Consider the following 24,004-nt stretch of genomic DNA (forward strand, 5'->3'; position numbering starts at 1 on the left):
ATTTTTTAATAGTAATAGAATAATTTTCTATATTCATCTCCTATTATTTAAAATTATTTAGCTACTTATATAATAATTTATAATTTAAATATAAAGTACTTTTGAAATAATAATATTGTTAATTTAGTTAACTTTTATTGTTAATTATCATGTGTCACAACTAAGTGAAAACTAATAGGTTAATTGCATAGTTTTATTTAAAATATAGGCTATCTTCAAAACAATAAAATATGCTAATTAATAATATTTAAATTAATTTAGTTATTTTAAAATATAGACTCATTTATGAAAATGTATAAAAAAATAATTTTAATATAATGATCAAATTTTAAATGTATTTTTTATTCAAATATAAATTTGTTACATTTTTTCTTATCATATCATGTCCTTATCATGTGCACCTCAAACGCAGGATAGGATAAGAGTCTCATGCTCTTATCCTATCATGTTGTTATCTTGGTCACATATCATATTCTATCCTGACCACCAAACGGGCTCATAATATCTATATACATATGGAAAGGAGACTTGAAAAAATAGCATTAATCGCATTAGCAATAAGAGCATTAAACACATTAAGAAAGACTTCAAAGTCATAAATTAAAAATAATGTGTTACCAACTTTTTAGTTTCTTATAAAAAAATAATTTTTTAAGTATTAATTAAAAATATTTATAATTTTAATTATTAATAATAAATTGAGAAAAATTTATATATTTATAAAAATAAATAAATATATTTATATGTAAACAGTATTAAAAATTAGATTAATTAAGTAAAAATAATATTTATTAATAATATTCACTAAGAAAAAATTATTTGAAATCAATCTATATCTTCTTTAATATACATACGTAAATGAGACTTGAACCGTAGCATTAAGTACAATAGTAGAAATTGGACTGGGCGAGACCCCAGGGTCCCTCGCCCAGGATGCTTACACTCAAGCGCGGGACAGACCCAGGTCTTTTGGGCCTCGCACCCCGAGGCCCAACTAACCCATTTAAACAGACTAAAGGCGCGGAGGCCCGACTCAGCCCCTATAAATAGAAGGGGAATATCAATTGTAAGGGACTCTTAGCTCATTTGGCAATAACAACATTGAAATTCAGTTATATTTTCTCTCTCTAAACAGTTAGGAGTTCATCTCTCTAAGATTTCCGATCACACTCCACGCACTCTAGGCACCATGCCCTGATTCTATGTTCTTGACCGGAACATTGGCGCCGTCTGTGGGGACGGTAGATTTCAATTCCCGGACAACGTGGATCACGATTTCAAGGAAGGTGCAAAATCTCTTGTGGAATTTTCTTGAGTTGATAGGAGCCACCATTGGAATCAATTCGATGGGAGGGTATCATCGATTGCGTGGAAGACAGTCAAAGCGTGTGCGCGATCAGCCAAAACAAGACGTAAGCCCACAGGAACGAGACGAGCAGGACAAGCAAATGCCAGCAAGCGTGAGCACGCAGTTTCCAGAATTGGAGGCTGACGGAAGTTGGCAAAAATTGATCGGTGAAGTCGTTGGCCGTTTGGAACAACAAGATGAGGCAGTTACCATAGTGGACGCGGCGTTAAAACCTAGCGGATTATACATGAAAAGCTACCGAGGTTCCGTGAGGAAGTTAGAGTCTTCTTCGGCGAGGGATAGGATGACGGAGGAGTGGTGTGCTTATCACCAAGTTTCTGGTCATGATACCGGAAAATGCAGAGCTTTACAGCATGCAGTTGCGAAATTGATAACACAGGGAAGACTATTAAGGCACAATCGCCGGCAGCTTTAGCGGAGGATGAATCACTAGTGCAGCGCGCAAGCGATACCTCAGAACGGTAAATGTGGTCGCGGAAGCGCCTTTCGGTTTCCAGCATCCGGACATCACGTTTTCACCTGCTGATTTTTTCGGTTTAAAACCACATCTGGATGACCCGATCGTGATCTCCCTTCGGGTTAACAACTTCGACGTACAACGAACACTCCTAGACCAGGGGAGCTCAGCAAATATCATCTATAACGGAGCGTTTACGCAGCTCGGAATAGGAGAAGGAGACCTTATCCCGTATGAAGGGACCTCGGTAGGATTCGCAGGTGAACGAGTGTGGGTAAAAGGAGTCATAGATCTTGATACCACATTCGGTGAGGGCAAGGATGCCAAAAAACTAACAGTAAAATACTTGGTCTTAGAGGCAGAAGGTTCATACAACGCGATCATTGGAAGGAACACTTTGAACCGACTGTGCGCCGTGATATCAACAGCTCATCTAGCAGTGAAGTACTCGTTGGCGAGCGGGCGAATAGGACGGATTGTGGTGGACCAAAGGGTTGCGAGGGAGTGTTACTGTAACGCTGTGGATCGGTATGGTAAGAAAAACGCCTCAACAGGACATCGTTGTAACGAAGTAGAGGCTCAGGAGGACGGCTTGGATCCAATGGGCGAAGGGCGAGTCAATAGACCACCCCGATAGAAGAAACCAAAGAGTTGAAGTTTGGCGAGAAGATACTCAAAATAGGGACCAGGCTAAGTGAAAGCCAGGAGCAGAGGTTGTCAAAGTTGTTGGGAGAGAACCTGGACCTTTTCGCTTGGACTCACAAGGATATGCCTGGCATAGACCCGAACTTCATCTGTCATAGATTAGCACTGAATCCAGGGGCGAAGCCGGTAACCCAGTCTTGGCGACGCATGGGCGATGAAAAGGAGAAGGCGACCCAGCAAGAGGTGAACAAGCTACTCGCAGCGGATTTTATTCGCGAAATTAAGTACCCTACCTGGTTGGCGAACGTGGTAATGGTCAAAAAAGCAAACGGGAAATGGCGAATGTGTGTGGATTACACAGACCTAAATAAGGCATGTTCGAAGGATTCCTACCCTCTACCTAGCATAGATAAACTGGTGGATGGAGCCTCCGGGAATGAACTTCTGAGTTTAATGGATGCATACTCGGGGTACCATCAAATCAAAATACATCCATTTGATGAAGAAAAAACGGCTTTCATGACCGCAAGGGTAAATTACTGTTATCAGACCATGCCATTTGGGTTGAAAAACGCGGCGGCGACGTATCAGCAACTGATGGACAGGGTGTTTGAGGGGCAAGTAGGAAGGAATATGGAAGTGTACGTCGATGACATGATCGTTAAGTCAGTTCTGGGGTCGACTCACCACGAGGACCTATCGGAAGCCTTTGGCAAAATCCGGAAGCACGACATGAGGCTCAATCCAGAGAAATGTTCTTTCGGAATACAAGGGAGTAAATTTTTAGGCTTCATGATTACGTCAAGAGGGATTGAGATTAATCCGGACAAGTGCAAGGCGATACGGGAGATGAAGAGCCCAAGCAATGTGAAAGAGGTGCAGCGGCTAACCGGGCGAATCACAGCTTTGTCTCGATTTCTGCCTCATTCGGGTGATAAGTCAGCTTCGTTTTTCAAATGCCTTAAGAAGAACGCAACATTCGAGTGGAGTCCAGAATGTGAAGAAGCTTTTACTCGCCTCAAGGAAATGTTGTCAGCACCACATGTCCTTTCGAAACCCGTCCAAGGTCTTCCCCTGCATTTGTACTTCTCCGTGGGAGATCACGCGATCAGCTCGGTAATCCTTCAGGAGGTAGACGGGGAATAGAAAATAGTTTACTTTGTGAGCCACACGTTTCAAGGGGCCGAAATGAGGTATCAAAAGATAGAAAAGGCGGCGCTTGCCGTCCTTGTCACCGCCAGACGTTTGCGACCCTACTTTCAAAGTTTTCAGGTAAAGGTGAGAACTGACCTTCCTTTGAGACAGGTATTGCAGAAACCAGATTTGTCAGGAAGGCTCGTCGCATGGTCAGTGGAGCTGTCAGAGTATGGATTGCAGTATGATAAAAAGGGAAGAGTTGGGGCGCAGACCTTGGCAGATTTTGTGGTAGAATTGACTCCCGAGGAAGGAGAAAGAGTAAACACACAATGGACGTTGTTCGACGATGGTTCGTCGAACGACAACGGAAGTGGAACCGGAGTCACACTGTAGGGGCCGGGAGAACTGGTGTTGGAGCAATCTCTCAGATTCCAGTTCAAGGACAGTAACAACCAAGCGGAATATGAAGTTCTAATTGCAGGACTAAAGCTGGCGATCGAGGTGCAAATTGACAGTTTGTTGGTAAGGACGGACTCGTTGTTAGTGGAAAATCAGGTTAATGGGGAGTTCCAGGTCAAAGAACCGGCTTTGATAAAGTACCTAGAGCGTGTGCGATCGCTTAAGAGTCGAATAAAGGAGATTGTGGTCGAGTACGTGCCGAGGACACAAAATCAAAGGGCTGATGCCCTAGCTAAGTTGGCTAGCACCAGAAAACCCGGGAATAACCGAAGCGTGATTCAGGAAACACTCACCAACCCAGCATAGAGGGAGAACTAGTGGCCTCAGTAGATCGCCAGGCAACTTGGATGAACCCCATCATTGATATCTTGGCGGGTGAGCCAGGCGATGTGATAAAATACTCAAAGGCTCAAAGGAGAGAAGCAGGGCATTACACGTTGCTCGATGGCATCCTTTTCCGGCGAGGATTCACTTCACCCCTCTTAAGGTGCCTACCGCCAGAAAAGTATGAGGATGTCATGACGGAGGTTCACGAGGGGGTTTGCGCGAGCCACATCAGGGGAAGCTCTCTGGCGGGTAAAGTCCTCAGGGCAGGTTTTTATTGGCCCACGATAAAAAAGGACTGTGCGGAATTTGTAAGGAAGTGCGAGAAATGTCAAAAATTCGCGGATTTACCTAGAGCCCCGCCGGAGAAATTGGCCATGATTAGTTCCCCTTGGCCCTTCGCCATGTGGGGAGTTGATCTCGTCGGGCCTTTTCCCACTGCTAGATCGCAAATGAAGTTCATTCTCGTGGCGGTGGATTACTTTACTAAATGGATAGAGGCTGAACCTTTAGCAAGCATAATGACAGCCAAGATAATAAGTTTTTATTGGAAAAAGATTGTGTGCTGATTTGGAGTGCCAAAGGCGATCGTCTCGGACAATGGGACGCAATTTGCAAGCAATCAGACCAAGGAATTTTGTGAAGAAATGGGGATCCAGAGGAGATTTTCGTCGATGGAACACCCTCAGACCAACGGCCAGGCGGAGTCAGCGAACAAAGTCATCTTGCGAGGATTGAAACGCCGACTCTCGGATGCCAAGGGGGCTTGGTTGGACGAACTTCCGATCGTGATTTGGTCATATAACACGACGCAACATCCGTCTACGGGAGAAACATCGTTCAGGATGACATACGGGGCAGATGATATGCTCCCCGTGGAAATCGACAACAGCTCATGGCGAACAGCGCCAAAGTTTGAGGGCGAGAATGCATCGAATATGGCGATGGAGCTGGACCTGCTGTCAGAGACACGCGACGAAGCTCGCCTAAGGGAAGCGGCGATGAAACAGCGAGCAGCGGCTAAGTATGACATGAAGGTGCGACCAAGAGAGATGCAAGCAAGGGATTTGGTGCTTAAGAAACGAACAGGGATTACGGGAAACAAGTTGAGCCCAATCTGGGAGGGACCATACAGAATCTTGAAGGTCCTAGGGAAGGGAGCTTATCACCTGGAAAGCTTGGATGGGAAGCGGATGCCAAGATCGTGGAACGCTGCCAGTCTAAAATACTACTACAACTAACGAGGTCAATAAAAAACGCCGAATCCGATGCAAAGATCGGCAGCAGACTTGGCGAGGGAAAATCCTTTTGTACTTTGTTCAAAGAAATTGTTGGCCGAAAGTGCCTGAATGGTAAAAACAAAGACACGTTCTTGTTCTCCATCTCGGGAGTTTGTTGACTATCACATCTGATTGAAAATACAAAAATTGTATCCAGCAATTTCAATCACACTGAATTGCGGCGAGGGCTCGGTGGGAAAACTTCCCTGAAGGTGGCAATCCCAACACGACCTTGATGTCTGGGGATTGCTCCGGAAAGTCCGACGCAGCTCGCCGTCACTCGTCGGTGATGTGTGCGGATAAGCTTCTTATCCCGATAATCTCCCCGAAATATGGGCGAGCATTGTTCAAACTAGACTCAAAAGACTCGAGTAAACCCATATGGCCATTGGGCCCTGAGCAATTATAAGTCCTCGCCTAATAAGGCTGGCGATGCCACACTTGATCTTACGGGAAATATGCGTGTGAAAGAAAGCCTCAGTTCAGAAACTGAGCCAAGAGCCCTAGTGGAACCCAACACACCATCAATGTCGTCAGACGTAATTCAGAAATTAATAAACAAAGCAGGGGGGAAAAGCGAATAAAAATCGGAAAACATTAAACCATGCGTAAAACGCAAAGACAAGTAGGAACTAAAATAAAGCAATTCAAAGTTAAATTACAATGATCCAAATAAGTAAAGAAGCATTATTTTTATCTATGTTCTCATTCCTGTTTGAACAGCATCCCATAGGTCAACGCCAGCAACCCCCGGAGGATCTTCAGCACCTTCCAGCCCAGCAGGTGTAATCTTCTTAAAAACTCCCAAAGAGTCAAGGTTAACATCAGGATGAAGATGTTTGACTTGAGCCTTGGCGATCAAGAAGCCCCAGATGCGTTCAACAGCTGCTGTCTGGGCTGCGTCGTTCTTCATTTGCTCCTCCAAAATTTTGGTTTGAGCATCTTTATCGGCCAGAAGTTTGCACTTGGACTCTAGATCAGAACGAGCGTCGGCGAGAGCCTTGTGCCTGTCCGATAAATCCTTGCGCAGTTGGGCAATATCTTCTTCCTTGCTGATAAGATCTTTCTCTTGAGCAGCTAGGCGGCATCCTTAGTTTCAAGGGTCTACTTGAGTTCGTCAATCTTGGCTTCCAAATGCTCTTCTTTCTCATCCGCCGCGGCCCGTGCCAGTTTTGCCTCAGCAAGTTTCTTTTGCATCTTTGACGTTTTCTCCGCCTCAGAAGCTAGCTGGCGGCGTAGGTTGGAGCAAGTTTCATCGAATCGAAGGTTGGCGGCGCGCAGATAGAGGGCGAGCCTGCCAAGCTACCTGGGCAAATAGGCAACCCGCGTGAAGAAGGTTTGACACAGCTTCCTGAGCCACATCTTGCGGGTTCTGACTGGGAACTTCCCTCAACTTCTCAAGATATGGATGAGAGAGAAGGAAGGAAAATGGATCGGAGTTGGAGTCGCCAGAGGGGCCCTTTGGGCGATCAGGCGAGGTTTCCTTCCCCCCATCGACATTCTTTGGAGAAGGAGGAGTTGGTAAAACATTGGTGGGAGAGTTCGGGCGATCACCAGACGGCGAGGGGTGAGCTGTAGCAGAGGCATTCGCCTCGCCCTGGTGATCGGCTGCAGGAGACTTGCCCGCATCTGAGGAGGAATAAGGGATGTGAATGATTCCTTCTTCGCCAGAAACAAGGGAGATGACGGAGGGATTCGCTTCGCTCGCCTTACTCTTCTTTGGGGCACCTTCGTCAATCGGCGAGCTCTGTCTTTTCTCCCCGGCATGGGCAGAGGAAGAGGCCTTGGAGCTGCTAAGAACAAAGGCACTCAACAATTCAGCAGTAGAAAACTTCATTGATCTACCTGAAAAAGGAAAGGAAAAACAGTCATCAAGGGGAAAGGCGAAGAAGAAAGTAAGCGACAAGCATACAGAAATCAGGACCTAATCGAGGAAGCAATTTAGATCCTGGGGGGGCATCAAGCAGGTCAACACAATTCAGGAGCGGGAATTGAAGTAAGGTTTTCAGGGCAATACTGTCTCTGGGGGAAGGAGACATGGTATGGGGGCCATTTAAAGATCGAGGGGATGAGGTCCAGTAAAGAGGGAAAAGGGTTTTTCCTTCCCTCTCCGTGAATAACGAGGGGTAGGCAGGGTGGATAACGATCCGGAAGTATCTTCGAGCGAGATAAGATTCTGAGCCCACCCCGTAAGGAGTGAATCGTTCTCGACCGGGCCTAGGGTCCAAGACGACCCAACCTTGAGATCTTTGAAGATCCACCTCAAAAAGAGGGAAAAAAGGGCAGGAGAAGGCGCTACATCAACACTGTGGCAAAGAATCTCGAAACATCGTAGGTAGGCCCAGGAACAAGGGTGAAGTTGGTAAGGGGAAACATTGATGCTGCGCAACATGAGGGTGAGGAAAGGGGAGAAGGGAAGTCTTATGTTCAGATCAAGGAATAGGTATTCATGGATAAAGAAAAAGTGAGAGTATCTGAGATCGTTAAACTCTCGGTGCTGCCAAGGGCGGTCTTGTTCTTGGCAGCCAGTGGTGCGAAGGAGGTCATTAAGCAAGGAGGAGTAGCAAAACCCACCGACTTGATGGGCAAGGTTAGAGACAGATTCGCTGGTTGACAGTTCAGATGATTGGTCAAGGATTTCTTGGTTGGGTGCCTCCATGATAAGGGGGAGAGTGGCGAAGGTTCCCAAGCGGTGAGCCTTGATTTCCTTTAGAGAGGACAGAGCCCCTGCGGAGAACATGAAAAATAAGAAGGAGAAGAGAAAAGAACTAACCAGAGGAGGGATTGTGGTAGGAAGAGCAGGAAGCGGAGCAAGAGATTCGCAGGATTAGTAAGGGAGGCCGGCACAGGAATCAGGAGCGAGTGGGGAGATAGTTAACAAGGAAATAGGGGAAATGTGGGGAAGATAATTTAAAGGCTGAGAAGATAGAAGGTGAAGGCAACGTGTCAGGCGAAAAGTTGTAACCGTTGATGCTGATTGGTTCGAATTCAAAAATGTCAAAATTAGACGTAACGCATTAAAAGGAAGGTACAGTAACGGAAGGTTATCGGTCGAAATTTGGGTTGGCAGGGTTCGTTGAGATTTGAAAATACATTTCAAAAGTGACAGTTGAGATTCAGTAGATTTGCTGACTTAGGCATCACTTCAGGGCACAACGCGTGGCGAACGCATGACACTTGGCAAGATATCATGATTCAAGGCACGTTCGCAGGGCTGGCGAGGCGAGCGGGTCGAATGCCATCGTCGTGAGATTGCTTGTGGACTCAATTTGCTTGAAGAAGGGATGGTGCAGCGAAAAGTTTGAAATACGTAGATTTTCGACTTTATTCTCTCGGCCATGTTTGCAATTGCTTTGTTATTCTGTTAAGTTTTGGCGTTGTTTAGTCTTTTATAGTCTTCGCCTTAGATTCTTCTGTTTAAAGACACACTCAACTCTCATACTTCGAGCTTGGTGTCTTGTGGACTTGTGGACTTGTGGACTGGGCGAGACCCCAGGGTCCCTCGCCCAGGATGCTTACACTCAAGCGCGGGACAGACCCAGGTCTTTTGGGCCTCGCACCCCGAGGCCCAACTGGCCCATTTAAACAGACTTAAGGCCCGGAGGCCCGACTCAGCCCCTATAAATAGGAGGGGAATACCAATTGTAAGGGACTCTTAACTCTTTTGACAATAACAACATTGAAATTCAATTATATTTTCTCTCTCTAAACAGTTAGGAGTTCATCTCTCTAAGATTTCCGATCACACTCCACACACTCTAGGCACCATGCCCTGATTATATGTTCTTGACCGGAACAGAAATGAAGACCCCTTATTTAACTCTTAAAAAAAACTCATGACTTTTTTCATTTTTCATATTGCTTACTCACTATCTTTAATGATAAAAAACCAAATTTGCATATATAAACAAATTAGACACTCATAAAATGAAACTAGGTAATGTTTTCATATATGAACAACTACTGAGAATTAATGTTAATTATTAATAAATTATTTAGACAAAATAATGTAAAGATTAAAATTTTCGCAATAAGGTGTTTGTGTATTATTTGGAAAAAATTATATATTTTTTGATCTATTATATATTAGTGAAAATGACTTAACAAGGAGGAAGCTAATTACAAACAAAAAATTTACGTTATTTAATTTTTTTTGAAAGAACTATTAAAGTTACAAGTTATTATAATTTTAAAATTACTTTTTTTGTTGTTGATAAAAGCACATAAAATATGTTGTTTTTTTTAGTTGAATATGTTGTTATTATTATAACTTATTTGATAAAATATTTCAAACTTACATAATTTTTTTAATTTAAAAAATAAATTAGTTATTAAAAATAATTGAAAACTAATTATTAAAATAAATTATTGAATTTGACTATGTATTTATTCACACAAAGAAGACTCTAAATTGTCTCCATATTTTTATAATACTTATAATTTTTTTTAATATTCCTTTAAAGTATAATAATTTTTTTGTAATGTTAAAACATATTGTAAATAAACTCGTGCATCGCACGGGTATTATATCTAGTTAAAAATAGTAATTGTTAGAATATAATATAAAACAATTAAGGTACCCTTACCCAATAGCTTAAGCTTTTGAGATTAGTGGTTGCTTGACATGGTATCAAAGTCTCTAAGGCTTAGCGGTCTAGATTCTAGAGGTCGATCCTTACTCCCCTCATTTCCTAATTAAAAAGTGAAATTTAAGCACATGGTAGGCGGACCTGTGCATTAATCCACGCTTTAAGCCCAAATGGTTGTTGCGTGAGGGAGCGTGTTAGAATATAATATAAAGCTATTAATGTGATCGTTACCCGACCGGCTTAAGCTTTTGGGATAAATGGTTACTTGAAAGTAATAATTGTTCCCGACATATGTGTTGGGGAACGAAAGGTCTAGAGGTCAATCCATGTCGGACGCGATTTAACTTTCCTATGTAAAAATAAAATCAACATCAATATCAATATCAATATATATTAGAAAAGAAGAACTTCCATCAGGCTGATTTAGTGACGTGTCATTCTCACGTTAATTCTCATAAAAAAATTCCACATGTCATTCTCAGGTTAATTCTCGTAAAAAAATATTAATTTTTATGGTATTTTTTTTGAATTTTTTAAATAGAGATAATATCTATTTAAATAAAGATAGGTTTAGATAGATTTAGTTTCTTTTTATCTCTTTGTTAGATTAATAATAAACTAAATCTTAAAAGATATTCAACAGAGTCCTTATATATCTTTGGCTTCTATACATTTTCAGGACTTTTGGGTTAAATAACATTTGTGATTTTTTCTCCTTGATTTGTAGGTTGATGAAAGTATTCGTAATGACGGGATTAATCCCATGGCAGAGCGGTGTGATTACCTTTGAGACTCACGATATTGCTCAGGTTGGTGCTACGATCTATGATGGAAAAGTTGATGTATGGATTCTCATCATTTATTACTTTTTCCCTTTTTTTAGATTTATGATTTTGGAAAGTGATATCATTTTTTCTTCCTACTTTCAAATTTTTTTTATGGCTCAAAGACAGGTCAAGGTTGATGGGGATATCTAGAAGAAAGAGCATGGGATGCTATCATTGAAAGGTTTGGAGTTTACATGACATTTACTATTTAGTTTTTAGATTAATGTCATGCCTTAAAAGTAGTAATCTCCTTAGCACATGTGAGAGAAAATTAGATTTGGGTTTTTGGGTTTTGAGAAGCTAATTTCAGAGCTAGAGAGAAATGTTATGCTTATATGTTTCCCTTTTTTCATTCCCCTATCTGTTTGACTGTAGTATCTAAAAAGAAAAACTTATCACTCCTTATATGCTTCTCAAAGAATAACATGATTATCAAGTAGAAAAAGTCTATAATGTTAGCTTCCAATGAAGTTAATTTGAAAGTTTGATGCATAAGAAGATGAATATATAGTTGATAGCTTAATTTCGTTGTTTGTCTCATGTTTTCATGTGTCCAATTGTCTAACATTTGTGTAGCAAAGATCTGATCTTTCAGTTCCTATTGGAATTGTTATTATTGATTCTTATGTTGGGGGATGAAGGATACTTATCATTCATATGAAAGTTTTGAGATCCATTTATATGCATTTTTTTTCTATGTTTCTGGCCATTTATATTGATTGATTGTCTTTTCCTTTATATGCATCTTCTATAAACAATCTACAAAGTGTTTAGTTAGTAATTATGGGTGCTAAGGTAACATATGTTCTACTATATGATGGGTGTCTGATTCAGATTGTAGGCTTAGACTTAATGTAGAACACCGATGTTGTTATATGGTAGAACATAGATGAAGTACCAACCATATTGTTGTGTTTTTAGATGATTTTATGATATTTTTCTTGCATTCTTACAACGTTTTCTTTAAAACATTGAATGCATTATTTCCCTGAGAACAATAATTTTAAATTCAAAAAAATTTAATTTTTTATGGTATTTTTATTGAATTTTCATATTTTTAATTAATTCAGGATTTTATGAGTTTTTATTGTGATTTGCTAGATTTTTGTAGTTTTTATCTATCTTTATTTATTACATTTTTTAAATTTTAGATTTGATTAGGATTTAGGTTGTTTATTTCTTGATTTTATTTTGGGTCTTTTATTTTATTTTGAGAGTATTAATTTTTTATGGTTTCTTTATTGAATTTTCTGATTTTTATTTAATTTATGATTTTATAAGTTTTTATTGTGATTTGCTAGATTTTGATAGTTTTTATCTATTTTTAATTAGTACATTTTTAAATTTTAGATTTGATTAGGATTGAGGTTGTTTATTTCTTATTTTTTCTTAATTTGTTTTCTTTTTATTTAATATTAATTCCAGGAAAAATGGAGCTGATCTGGTGCTAAGGGTCCATAGAGCTACCATGGACACGCAGAGATTTGATGGTTGCTAGGTGAATTTGGCAGACTTTCTCATTAGCTGCGGACTGCGGTTATTTCTACATTGTTTCCATTTATCACCTAAGAGAAGTGTGTTTACTTAAATTTTCAAACTCATGTAAGGATGTAACAGAAGGGAAAATTAATCAAGGACTGCTAGGTTAGTTAGATGTTATTATAGTAGTTACTTAGTACTAGGACGAGATGAGCTATAAATAGCGGGAAATCAAATTTGTATGGTATTTTTATTGAATTTTTATATTTTTATTTAATTCAGGATTTTATGAGTTTTTATTGTGATTTGCTAGATTTTGATAATTTTTATTTATCTTTAATTAGTACTTTATTAAATTTTTTATTTGATTAAGATTTAGATTGTTTATTTCTTGATTTTATCTTAATTAAAAAAAGATTTTCTAAAATTCGACCTGGAAATACTGGGATGCACACTCCTTTAATTCATATTTTAATTTCATTCGATAAATATATCATGCACTCATGAATTAAAAATAAACACTTTCAAAAAAAAAGAATTAAAAATAAACATGTAATATCAACGTTTTTTGACTAGAAATTACGTAAAATCAAAGTAAAAACTAGCATAAATCACTAAAAAAAATTCAGCCACTATGTAACATTATATTTAATGTAAATGAAAATTTTAAATTCCTCATCTCTTGATTGTAGAGTCGTGCTATTTTAGGTGATAAACTAGGTAATGTATTATTTTTTGTTTATAAAAAAATTTCATGTGCTATTCAATTAGATAGCTTCTCTTTTGTTGACACGTGTCATTCCAAATTTCAAAAGATTTTATCTAATTATCTAATATTTACCTAGATTACTCCTTACTAAATTTATTTCCAAAACAAATCTTGAAACTGTTTTCATTATCTCTTCAAATTAGGAAAAGTCTCAAGCCTAATTTACTGCATATTTACCGGAATCCCCTGATTTCTCCTTTTATTCTTTCTCACGATCTACAATATATAAATAAAATATGTAGTGCTGAGATTATTGAAACATTAAAATTTTAAAATATTTTTCCTAATTAACTAAGATACTGCATCAGCCATCTCCTCTCTTATATGTACCCGCAACTCGACTTAAAATTCAAAAAGCAAACAAATAACTATCATATCTTATTTCTAACAAACTCAATCTCCTAATATCATAAATTAATTAATTCCATTATAATTTTAATAACCAATATAAGAAAATAATAACCGACTCAAAATATATTAAAATACACACTCAACCAAGAAACATGGATAATTGAACAAGAGTGTTACCGGAATATGAGTCCTACATGAGTGTTTTTAGTAATCTAAATTCAAAGTTTGATATATTGAGCATTTGTTTGTTCAATTTAGAAGCCAGTGTGTTGGTTTATATTATCATTCTTTTTATCCGCGCGTTGGATCAATCTTTTTATTAGTTATTCAATCGCACGAATTTCAATCTATGCAACAAGGGTTTCAATTTCAGACTTTTTGACCACTTTGCTTAGAATTTTAGACTATTCTATTTCATATGTTGTATAATATGTTGGTAATTCCTTATATCTATGATTTGTTCTATTGTCTTCTTGTTTATGACGAATGTCAAACGAATTTCTGTTGATCTGAATCAGGCTTAAAAGAGAAGTCTTTTTGTTCACTTTGCTTTGCATTTCATACTCTTCTATTTCATTTGTTTAATATATTTTTTTAAACAGCGTATTGATTAACGTATCAAATACGATAGACATATTCCCTGTGCAACGCACGGGTAAAAAATCACTAGAATATATTTGAACCGTTCAGATTACGTAAAGAAAAGTTAAGAGTAATTATATTTATATATGTATAGAATTATAATAATTTGATAGTAAGAATAGTATGATGAATAAAAAATATTAATACATATGTACTATAAATTTATGACCTAAATTTATTAGTGCTAACATATTTGAGTTACGAGATCTCACGGGAAGGAAAATTTTACATGAAAAATGAAATTTTGTACGAGTTAAAAAAAAAATTTATATAACTTAAGTGTATTTTTAATAATGTAAACAATAATTATATATTTATGTATTGTTACATATTTAAAACACAAAAGCAATACCTTTTATGCAACACAAGTATACATCTTCGCAAACAAAATTCAGTTATACGTCATATATGCAAAACTTTACAGAATACTAGAATTGAGTGTCTGAATTTATGCTATTTAAAGATCTACATCTTTATTATGATTGTTCTTACCTTCTTAGTATCTTAAATTTTTTATAATTTAAAATATTGATCGATTTATCAAATACAATAGAAAAATTCCCCGTGCAACGCGCGGGTAAAAAACACTAGTATATCAAAAAAGAAGAACTTCCATCAGCCTGATTTAGTGATGTGTCATTCTCACGTTAATTCTTAGTGACGTGTCATTCTCACGTTAATTCTCATAAAAAAATTACACGTGTCATTCTCAGGTTAATTCTCATAAAAATACATTTTAAATTTTAGATTGATTAGGATTTAGGTTGTTTATTCCTTGATTTTATCTTAATTTATTTTTGATTTATTTTTAGAGTATTAATTAAAAAAATTCACGTGTCATTCCATTTGATAGATTCTCTTATGTTGTGTTATTTTATCTTGAAACCGAATTTTAAAAGATATGCCCTAATTATCTAGATTCACCTAGATTACTCCTTACTAAATTTATTTCCAAAACAAATCTTGAAACCGTTTTTATTATCTCTTTAAATTAGGAAAAGTCTCAAGCCTAATTTACTACATATTTACAGGAATCCCGTGATTTCTCCTTTTATTCTTTCTCATGGTCCACAATATAAAAAAAATGCAATGCTCAAATTATAATCCATTAAAATTTAAAATATTTTTCCTAATTATCTAAGATACTGCATCAGTCATCTCCTCCTCTATATATTAATATATATTATTAAAAAAATTAGATAACTTATCTTTTGTTGACACGTCTTTCCTAATTCCAAAACAGATTTTGAAACCGAATTTTAAAAGATTTGTCCTAATTATCTAAGAGTTAAACAAACACGCATAACCACATTCATGATTAATTGATATATCAAATACAATAGACATATTCCTCGTGCAACGCACGGGAAAAATACACTAGATAAACTCCACGTGTATATTTGTTAGACAGCAAATTTCACGTGTCAATTTGATAGATAGTTTTTTATGTTTAAATCTAAGAAACTTTTTCATAAAATAATAAAATTTTAAAAAATTTGCCCAAATTATCTAAGATTTACCTAGATTAAATAAAAAACCAGAAAATTCAATAAAAATACCATAAAAAATAATTAATAAAAATTATCAAAATCAACCAAATCACAATAAAAACTCATAAAATTCTGAATTAAATAAAAATCCGAAAATTCAATAAAAATACCATAAAATTTAATTAATACTCTAAAAATAAAATTTTTCTTCACCTAAAATTTATTTTCATAACAAATCTTGAAACCGATTTTTAAAGGTAATTTTAAATTTGAGAAACTTTTTCATAAAATATTAAAATTTTAAAAGATTTTACCAAATTATCTAAGATTTACCTAGATTAAATAAAAAAACTAAAAATTCAATAAAAATTAATTAATAAAAACTCATAAAATTCTGAATTAAATAAAACTAAAAAATTCAATAAAAATAACATAAAATTTAATTAATACTCTAAAAATAAACTTTTTCTTTACCTAAAATTTATATCCATAACAAATCTTGAAACCGATTTTTTAAAGGTAAATCTGAGAAACTTTTTCATAAAATATTAAAATTTTAAAAGATTTATCTTAAAGGTAACCAATTTCTATAAAATTTTTACAATCTATTTAATATTTGATTGGTTTTTTCTAATTGATAATTGGTTGCAATTACATTGTAACAAACTTTATTCATGGGTTAGAGCAACTTGCCTTGAATTTGCTTTTCAGTTTAAATTTCTCTTTTGATTGGGATGTATCTTTGTTTTGTTACATGATGCACGCAAGTTGTTTTTTACTTGGAAAAGAGAAGGAGGTGGATTGTTAGAGATTAATTGTTAAATATTTGAGGAATAGTTGTGATAATAACTTGATGATCTAATAGGAAAAATCTTTATCTGCACTACCGAACGATAAACAGGGTATTTTCAAGCCGTCGTTGTGCCATTAAGTTATGTAACATGGACACTTGACACAAGCAATCCAAGTAAGCCTAACCACCTGCAAAATTAAACTAACTAAATAAATTCCAAGTTAGCTTTTTCAGTAATACAAGAATGTAACAAGTTGTTAATTTTATTTGTGCAGATTCTATATAAGAAAAGGGCTAGAAATTTAGGTTTCCTAAGTTTGTCTCCTTTGGGATGCTTGCCAACTCTTAGAGCACAGAATCAGGAAGCTGGCAATGGTGGTTATTTTGAAGCAGCTTCTGGACTTGCTCTAGCACACAATAATGCTTTGAGCAGTATTCTCACAAGCCTTGACCACATACTTAAAGGGTTTAAGTACTTTCATTCTAATTTCTATGATTGGCTTCAAGATAGAATAAAAACCCTGCAAATTATGGTATGTATTGAAATTTGCTGACCGCTCATTTCCCAACCATACATATGCAACCAAATAGTTTAGACACTCAACTAACATCTCATTTTTCACTCGGGGTGTCTGCTAGGTGTCTTCAATGTGCGGATGTCTATGAATCATTAATCTTAATTTCTCTACTGCGACTGTATTTCAATCACAATGTATAGACCAATTCAATTTTAATTTTCGTTGAAGGTTTTAAGGAAGGAATTAATGCTTGTTGTGGGATTGGCCGATATGAGGGCATTTTTACTTGTGGGGGCACCAAGAAAGTTAAAGAGTATGATTTATGTGACAATAGTGGTGAGTATGTATGGTGGGATTCTTTCCACCCAACATAGAAGATCCATGAGCAAAGGAGAAAAATTACACGTGTCAATTTTTTTTAAGGCATAAGTTTTATTAAATAGAATGGTTGATTGTACAAACATAACTCAACAAAGTGAACATAAGCCCCTCCAATGTTCCCCAAGAACACCTAAAAATCACATTAAACAGGTCCTAACCCGGATCAAGCACTAATCGACCAATGAGAAAGACCAAATGTCAGGGACATAGATGTGGTAAACAAAAACCACATAACCTAACAAATATGGAGCTCGCTATTGGAGGGGACGCGAAACAACACACGACATCAACCAGAAAGCAAAGGCAAAAAAACCTAAAGGGAAAAACACCAGACAACGACCCTAAATAGCACACGCCGACCCGAAATTTCACCACCTTCACCGTTGACCTTGAGCAGCACTCCGGCAGCCCAGAACCATAGCGCCCAAAACAAGAACCATAACGCCCCAAAACGATCTATGACAAAGAACATCTCCGCACCGGTTGCGTCGTGCCTTCAGCCATAACTCTACCTTGCAACACTTCACGAACAGAGCTGGAAGAATCATCAGATCTTCCGTTAACACCAAAGTTGCAAAAAGGCTGAGGGGAAAAACAACATTTAGCACTCCGAAGCATCAATCTGAACAAAAACACGGCGCAAGAAGCATCAAACTAGCTTCATAAAGGACCCTCTGTTGACAAATGCAGAACACAGACCAGCCATAAAATTAGGAACCTGAATCCCACGTGTCAATTTGTTAGATAGCAATATAAATTTTTTAAAATCTATTTAATATTTGATTGGTTTTAAAAGGTGTATGATGAGCAACTAAATATTGATTTTTTTAGTTAACAACATCATTATTAGTTTTTTTTATTTTTTTATTTTCTAAATCAAATAGATATTGATTTTTTAAAAAAATTTACATCATCAATATTTTTTATTTTGATTTTCCTGAAAAAAAAATTATTTTGTATATATTTGAAGTAATTCATATTTTAATTCGAAAAAAATTAAAATTTTAAAATTAATATTCTATATAATTTTTATAACAATATAAGAAGCACAAAATTATATAAATTTCAAAATATATACAAAATAAAAACTAAATAGGAAATAAAAACACAATAATTATTTTTTTAAGGAAAAAAACATTAATTATCTGTCTAGCCAATTAAGAATAAATAGAATCAATATATGTCCGGTTCATAAAATAATCAATAATATGTCAAGATAATATCAAGCTTATTTTAGAAGATGATATTAAGCTTGAATGAAATGAGCTACTGATTATATCTAATATGCAGACAGAAAATTGCTTTCAACGTCAATATTGACTCAAACTTGGATGACTTGGAATAAACACAATAATGTCATACTTTAAGATTTATCTTTCACAATTCTGATCTGTGCTATTATCACATTCTTTTTTTTTAAGATTAATATGTTGCTAATTCATTATATTTGTGATTTGTGCTATTGTCTTCATATTCACGAACAATGTGAAACGAGTTCCTGTTGATCTCAATCAGGCTTAGAAGATAAGTCTTTATGTCCACTTTGCTTAGCATTTCTGACTCTTCTATTTCATCTTTTGTTTAATTTTTAATAATCAAGGTATTAATTGACGTATCAAATACAATGGACATATCCCCCGAGCAACGCGCGGGTAAAAAAACGCTAGTAAAATAATAAGGATAAAAAAATTTATAATAGCATTTTCATAATTATATTTGTTGCTGCACCCTTTGTACGGATTTCTTGTACAAAAAGAGTTATATTTGTTGTTTACCCTTTGTACGGATTTCTTGTACAAAAAGAGTTATATTTGTTGTTTACCCTTTGTACGGATTTCTTGTAACCAAGAGAACAGATCTTTGGGATGAAAAAAAATTGGTGCTACTTTGGATTCTTACATTAGAATCTGTTCATATCAATCAAGGTCTAATGTGATTTATAGATTGCAAAGAACTGACAAAAAAAGTAAACTTATTTGTTTCTTTTTATGCTCAAATAGCAAATGAAGAAGTTTTTGTGGGATGAGTGAGTTGTTAATTGAAAATGATAAACTATATCAAAACCCACATGTCTAGGGAAAAAAAGTCCATTTGGAAATGCCAGTGTGTATTAGTGATGCACATCTGGCAGCCATGTGGGGTTTTCATCTAAATTTTTATTACACTTGGCTCATTCATACTATTAAATAAAAACTCGGCTTAATTCAAGTTTGGGTCTCTGATGTTTCACAAATGTGCGATATGTATCCCTTGTGTTTAAAATGTGCGGTCAAGCTCCCTCATATCTCTAAGTTGCGATCTAAGCTCTTCCGTCTGTTGACCAAACGGAGCTCACCGCCACGTCATTTATGTCCGGTGTTTAATGAAATAATTCATTTTTTCATTTTCACTTTCATCCTCAAACACTCAAACCCAGAAAAAGAAAAGAATTTTTTCATCATTTTCATCCTGCAGCAACAAATACCGAGAGCTAGATTTGCCACCCCAACCATTGGATTTCACACCCCCAATTTTCGGATTTTCAAGTTCCGAATTATTTCGGAATCTTAGATTCCGAAATTAATTCGTGATTTTTAGTTCAAAATACATCTAACACCACACTTTTGAGTAAAAAACCACACTTTTGAGTAAAAAACTGCTTCGGAAACCTTATTTCCGAAATATTTCGGAAACTGAGTTTCCGTAAGTGGGGTGACATTTTTAATGATTGGGGTGTCAAATCTAATGATCACAAAAACCCAGTAACCAACATCATCACATTCATTCTTCCAGAAACCCCTCTCCTTCCTCTCTAAGAAAAACCCGAAGACCTCTCTACCCAATCCAGCGTCGCCGTCGCCGTGACCACTTCCTCTCCTCCTATTCCTCGCTGCCACCACCCTCTCATTTCCTGAAGAGGGATTGAAGAGCAAAAAGAAATGGCAACTTTGCTTCAACTGATGCATCACAACTTCAAATCAATGAAGATAAAGCCAGATCTAGAAATGGCACCTCCTCTAGGTGTTCAAATTGATGCAAATCGATTCAAAACGGAGATTTAAATCTAGATTCAAATTGCCACCTCCTTTACCCAATCCAGATTTGGAAATGAAAAACTCAGATGAAGAACTAAGAAAAACCCAAATCTGTTTGCAGAGGTTGAAGAACACACCATGATGAAGATGAAGACAAAAGTGGGACGGCGACGGATCTGCTGCATGAACAAGGATTTCAGCGTGCGGTAGCAAAGTTCCAATGCAGCGGTGGTGGAGGAAGAAATTGATTTTGAAGAGGGGTGGAGAGGTGAGAAGCGGAGGAGAGTGGGTATGGGTTTGAGGATTAGGGCAGTGGCGGTGGTGGTGGTGCGGGACTACGGGTGTAGAGGAGGGAGGGGTGGAGAAGAGGAAGATAAGCCATCTTCCAATTTCCCTAGATGGCCAATTTCCCATGCGCCCTCAATTGAATTTGTGGAAGAGATGGAAACCAAGGAGATGGGGGGAGAGAGAGAGAGAGAGAGAGAGAGAGAGAGAAAGAGAGAGATATTGACGCTCAGATGGTCCCTTTTACTATGACCTCGCCGGCAACGGTGGTCAGTCTCCTAGTGCGACACGGTTTGAGTACGACGTCGTGAGATTGCGGTGGAGATGACAGAGGTTAGAGAAGGAAATGTGTGCGAGTGTGACGAAATTTTGTGCTTTGTTAATGCTTGTTAGATTAATTAATTTGAACCATCAGATGTATCTCAAGTCTCAAGCCATCTTCTATTTTTTTTGGTTAAAATAAATGTTTAAACAAACTTTTACTAAACACTGGACAAAATGAATGACGTGGTGGTGAGCTCCGTTTGGTCAACAGACGGAAGGGCCTGAATCGCAACTTTTAGAGACATGAGGGAGCTTGACCGTACATTTTAAACACAAGGGATGCAGATCGTACATTTGTAAAACATCAGGGGCCGAAACTGGAATTAAGCCTAAAAACTCAAAACAAAAATAAAAAAGAAGCAAATAAAAGCCTAGAATATGGAGAGGGATGACCTCTTTTCCGTGACGAAAGTGTTGAGATCCTCATTTCCTTTCCTAGCTAGTTGGTAAGAAAAAGTTAAACAACCTTGGGGTGAACGGTAAACATCATTACTAAGGGATGAAGTGAAGAAAAGGAAAGGGCAAAATGACGAAGAAGAAAAGGAAAAAAGGAAGTGACGGCCCATACAACCAAGGGTTTTGGTTGGGTAGGGTTAGTTTTTTTTTTTTTTTGATAAGCGGTTGGGTAGGGTTAGTGATGTTTGATTTAGTTGGAGGGAGTTAATAAGATAATGACGGAGGAATAGGAATAATGTTGTTTTCACACTTCTTTTTGAGGTGGAATGAAGAGACAGTTGGATGTATAAATCCACCTTCGTGTTTTACCCTTATTTACGGGTATTCTAGTCCGTCCAAAAGGCTCAATATCAACTCAGTCAACCTAAAGATTTCACGACTAAGTGAGTACCTTAAGGGCGGGCTAGTTGACTAAGCCAAATGAAAAACTCGTCCTAACTAAAAGTCGATTAGTCATTTGACGACCCAAGGAGTAATGAATAAGCAAGGCGGCCTAAACCAAACCTTGTACTCCGGAGACTATTCATATCGGCTTCCTAGAAACTTGTAGAGACAACAACGACGAACTTCGGGCATATAAGTACAATGCTCTAAGTTCTTCTTAGATTCAAAGATATTCTCTTTACTCTCTCACTGACTTGAGCATCAAAGTGTCTTCTACAAGTACGTCCTCCATTGTGACCACACAACTCTACTCCACTAGCAAAGCCGAACAAAGCGACGCACGACCACCAGGGGGCGGGGAGAATCTAGTGATCTCATTCACCGAAAAACAACGGGATAATTATTTTACAATGATATGGAGTCATGTTTTGACATTAATTAAAGAAGCTTAAGCTTAATTTTTAAGTAGATTTCTAATTTTAAAGCTTGGATTCTCTTAAGAGAGCTTGGGAGTGGAGGATTTTGCAAAATTTAGAAGAGTTCTCTCATTTCTCTAATCTTACTCGATTAGACACGGTTGCTGCTTAATCTTTACTAGTATTGAATTCATGTCATGCACAACACACACGTATATATATACAATAATTATTTGTCCACACCTCTAAATTGAGGTGGAAAAAGGTGGAGAAGGAGAGTGATAGGAAGAAAAGAAAAAGTAAGAGAGAGAAAGTATAAGATGTGATAGATAATAAAATGAGAGAGAAGAAATAAAAATAGGTGAAAATAAAGTGTATAAATAAGGAGGTGTGTATATATCATTACTCTATATATATATATGAAGGACATGAATTTATAATAAAAAGATAAATTAAACATAAATGTATGTAATTTAGGATGAAAGTTTATGATCAAAATTTGAAATACCTGCTATTAGACAAATCTTCGGCTTTGAATATCAGTTGACTTATCACGAATCGTAATAAATCAAAATTTCAGATAGTCACAGTGGCAATTTTGAATGAAATAAATGTATTTTTCTAAGGAGGAGTCTAACGCATTACATTTTCTACTTTCATTCGCAAACAATTGACATGTGTATTTGACTCATTAGTTGACAATAATGGTTAAACAAATTAAATTTGAAGTTTTCTTAATTTTATAAATAAAATTGAATGATTTTAGGAAACTAAGTAATTGTAATGGCTAAATTTTGCGATAGAATTTATTAGGTTTCTATAATAGCAAAAATTGAAATCAATAATTTTGAAATTGTATCAATTTATTGCCAATTTTCTACAACATGACACTATGATTAATTTGCTATTTTTAATAGTAAAAGTAAAAAATGTGCATAAAAATTATTTATGACATCACCACGGACTACAACAAAATTGGTTTTTACCAGCAATCATTATGCAGCGGTTCAATGAAAACCGCTGTTAGAAGTAACTTTGCGGCGCTTCCTGAGGCAGTTTTTATAACTACAACAATTGTATTACATTTTGCGGCGGTTTATTTTATTTAGCGACGGTTTCTAAAGGGTCAAACTTGTAAATTAGAAAAAGAAGCATATAATTTAAATAGGTTGAGAAGGTGCCACCTATAGAGACTTGTCACTTTTTGGGTTTTAATTTAAATTATAGTATTAGATTAGATTTTTCAGTAAATTTAATTGATTGTTGTGTTGTGATTGGAATTCTCTATTCTTAATGCTAGTGTGTGTTTGTCCAACATTAAGCTCTAATTTACAGTTGCATGTTTTTTTTTTATAAGCATTTAGAGTTGCATGTAACATAGCATTATATCGTGTTAGCTTTTCAACATTAGTTGAGGATTATTATAGTTATAGAAGTTCTAAATTAATTGAGGATTGAGGATTATTCTTGTTATAAATAGAAATGAAGAATTAGAAGAGTAAAAACCATTATGATATCTCGCTGTTGAATCCAACAACTTCCAGAGCTCCTTCTCATGCCTCCTAAGTCTCATTGAAGTTCTCTCTCAATTTTCTCTAAGTATCTCTCAAGTTCT

At 36.5% G+C, this 24,004-nt stretch overlaps 1 protein-coding gene across 1 annotated transcript; it reads left to right on the plus strand.

Annotated features, from left to right (window-relative positions):
- The first annotated feature begins 8,120 nt into the window (after positions 1-8,120).
- On the plus strand, positions 8,121-17,503 carry LOC130746980 (GDSL esterase/lipase 5-like). Its single transcript, XM_057599789.1, has 3 exons — positions 8,121-8,261; positions 16,887-17,144; positions 17,330-17,503. The coding sequence occupies exons 1-3, from the start codon at positions 8,121-8,123 to the stop codon at positions 17,501-17,503; spliced, it is 573 nt and encodes a 190-aa protein (XP_057455772.1).
- The last annotated feature ends 6,501 nt before the right edge of the window (positions 17,504-24,004 follow it).

The sequence above is a fragment of the Lotus japonicus genome, chromosome 1, assembly GCF_012489685.1.
Source record: "Lotus japonicus ecotype B-129 chromosome 1, LjGifu_v1.2".
Taxonomy (NCBI): domain Eukaryota; kingdom Viridiplantae; phylum Streptophyta; class Magnoliopsida; order Fabales; family Fabaceae; genus Lotus; species Lotus japonicus.

Bases quoted from the DNA above. Each gene is read 5' to 3' on its own strand.
- LOC130746980 (XM_057599789.1), top strand. From the start codon at position 8,121: ATGGATAAAGAAAAAGTGAGAGTATCTGAGATCGTTAAACTCTCGGTG. The intron at 8,262-16,886 runs GTTAGAGACAGA...TTATTTGTGCAG, and splicing joins CCACCGACTTGATGGGCAAG to ATTCTATATAAGAAAAGGGC. The intron at 17,145-17,329 runs GTATGTATTGAA...CACAATGTATAG, and splicing joins TAAAAACCCTGCAAATTATG to ACCAATTCAATTTTAATTTT.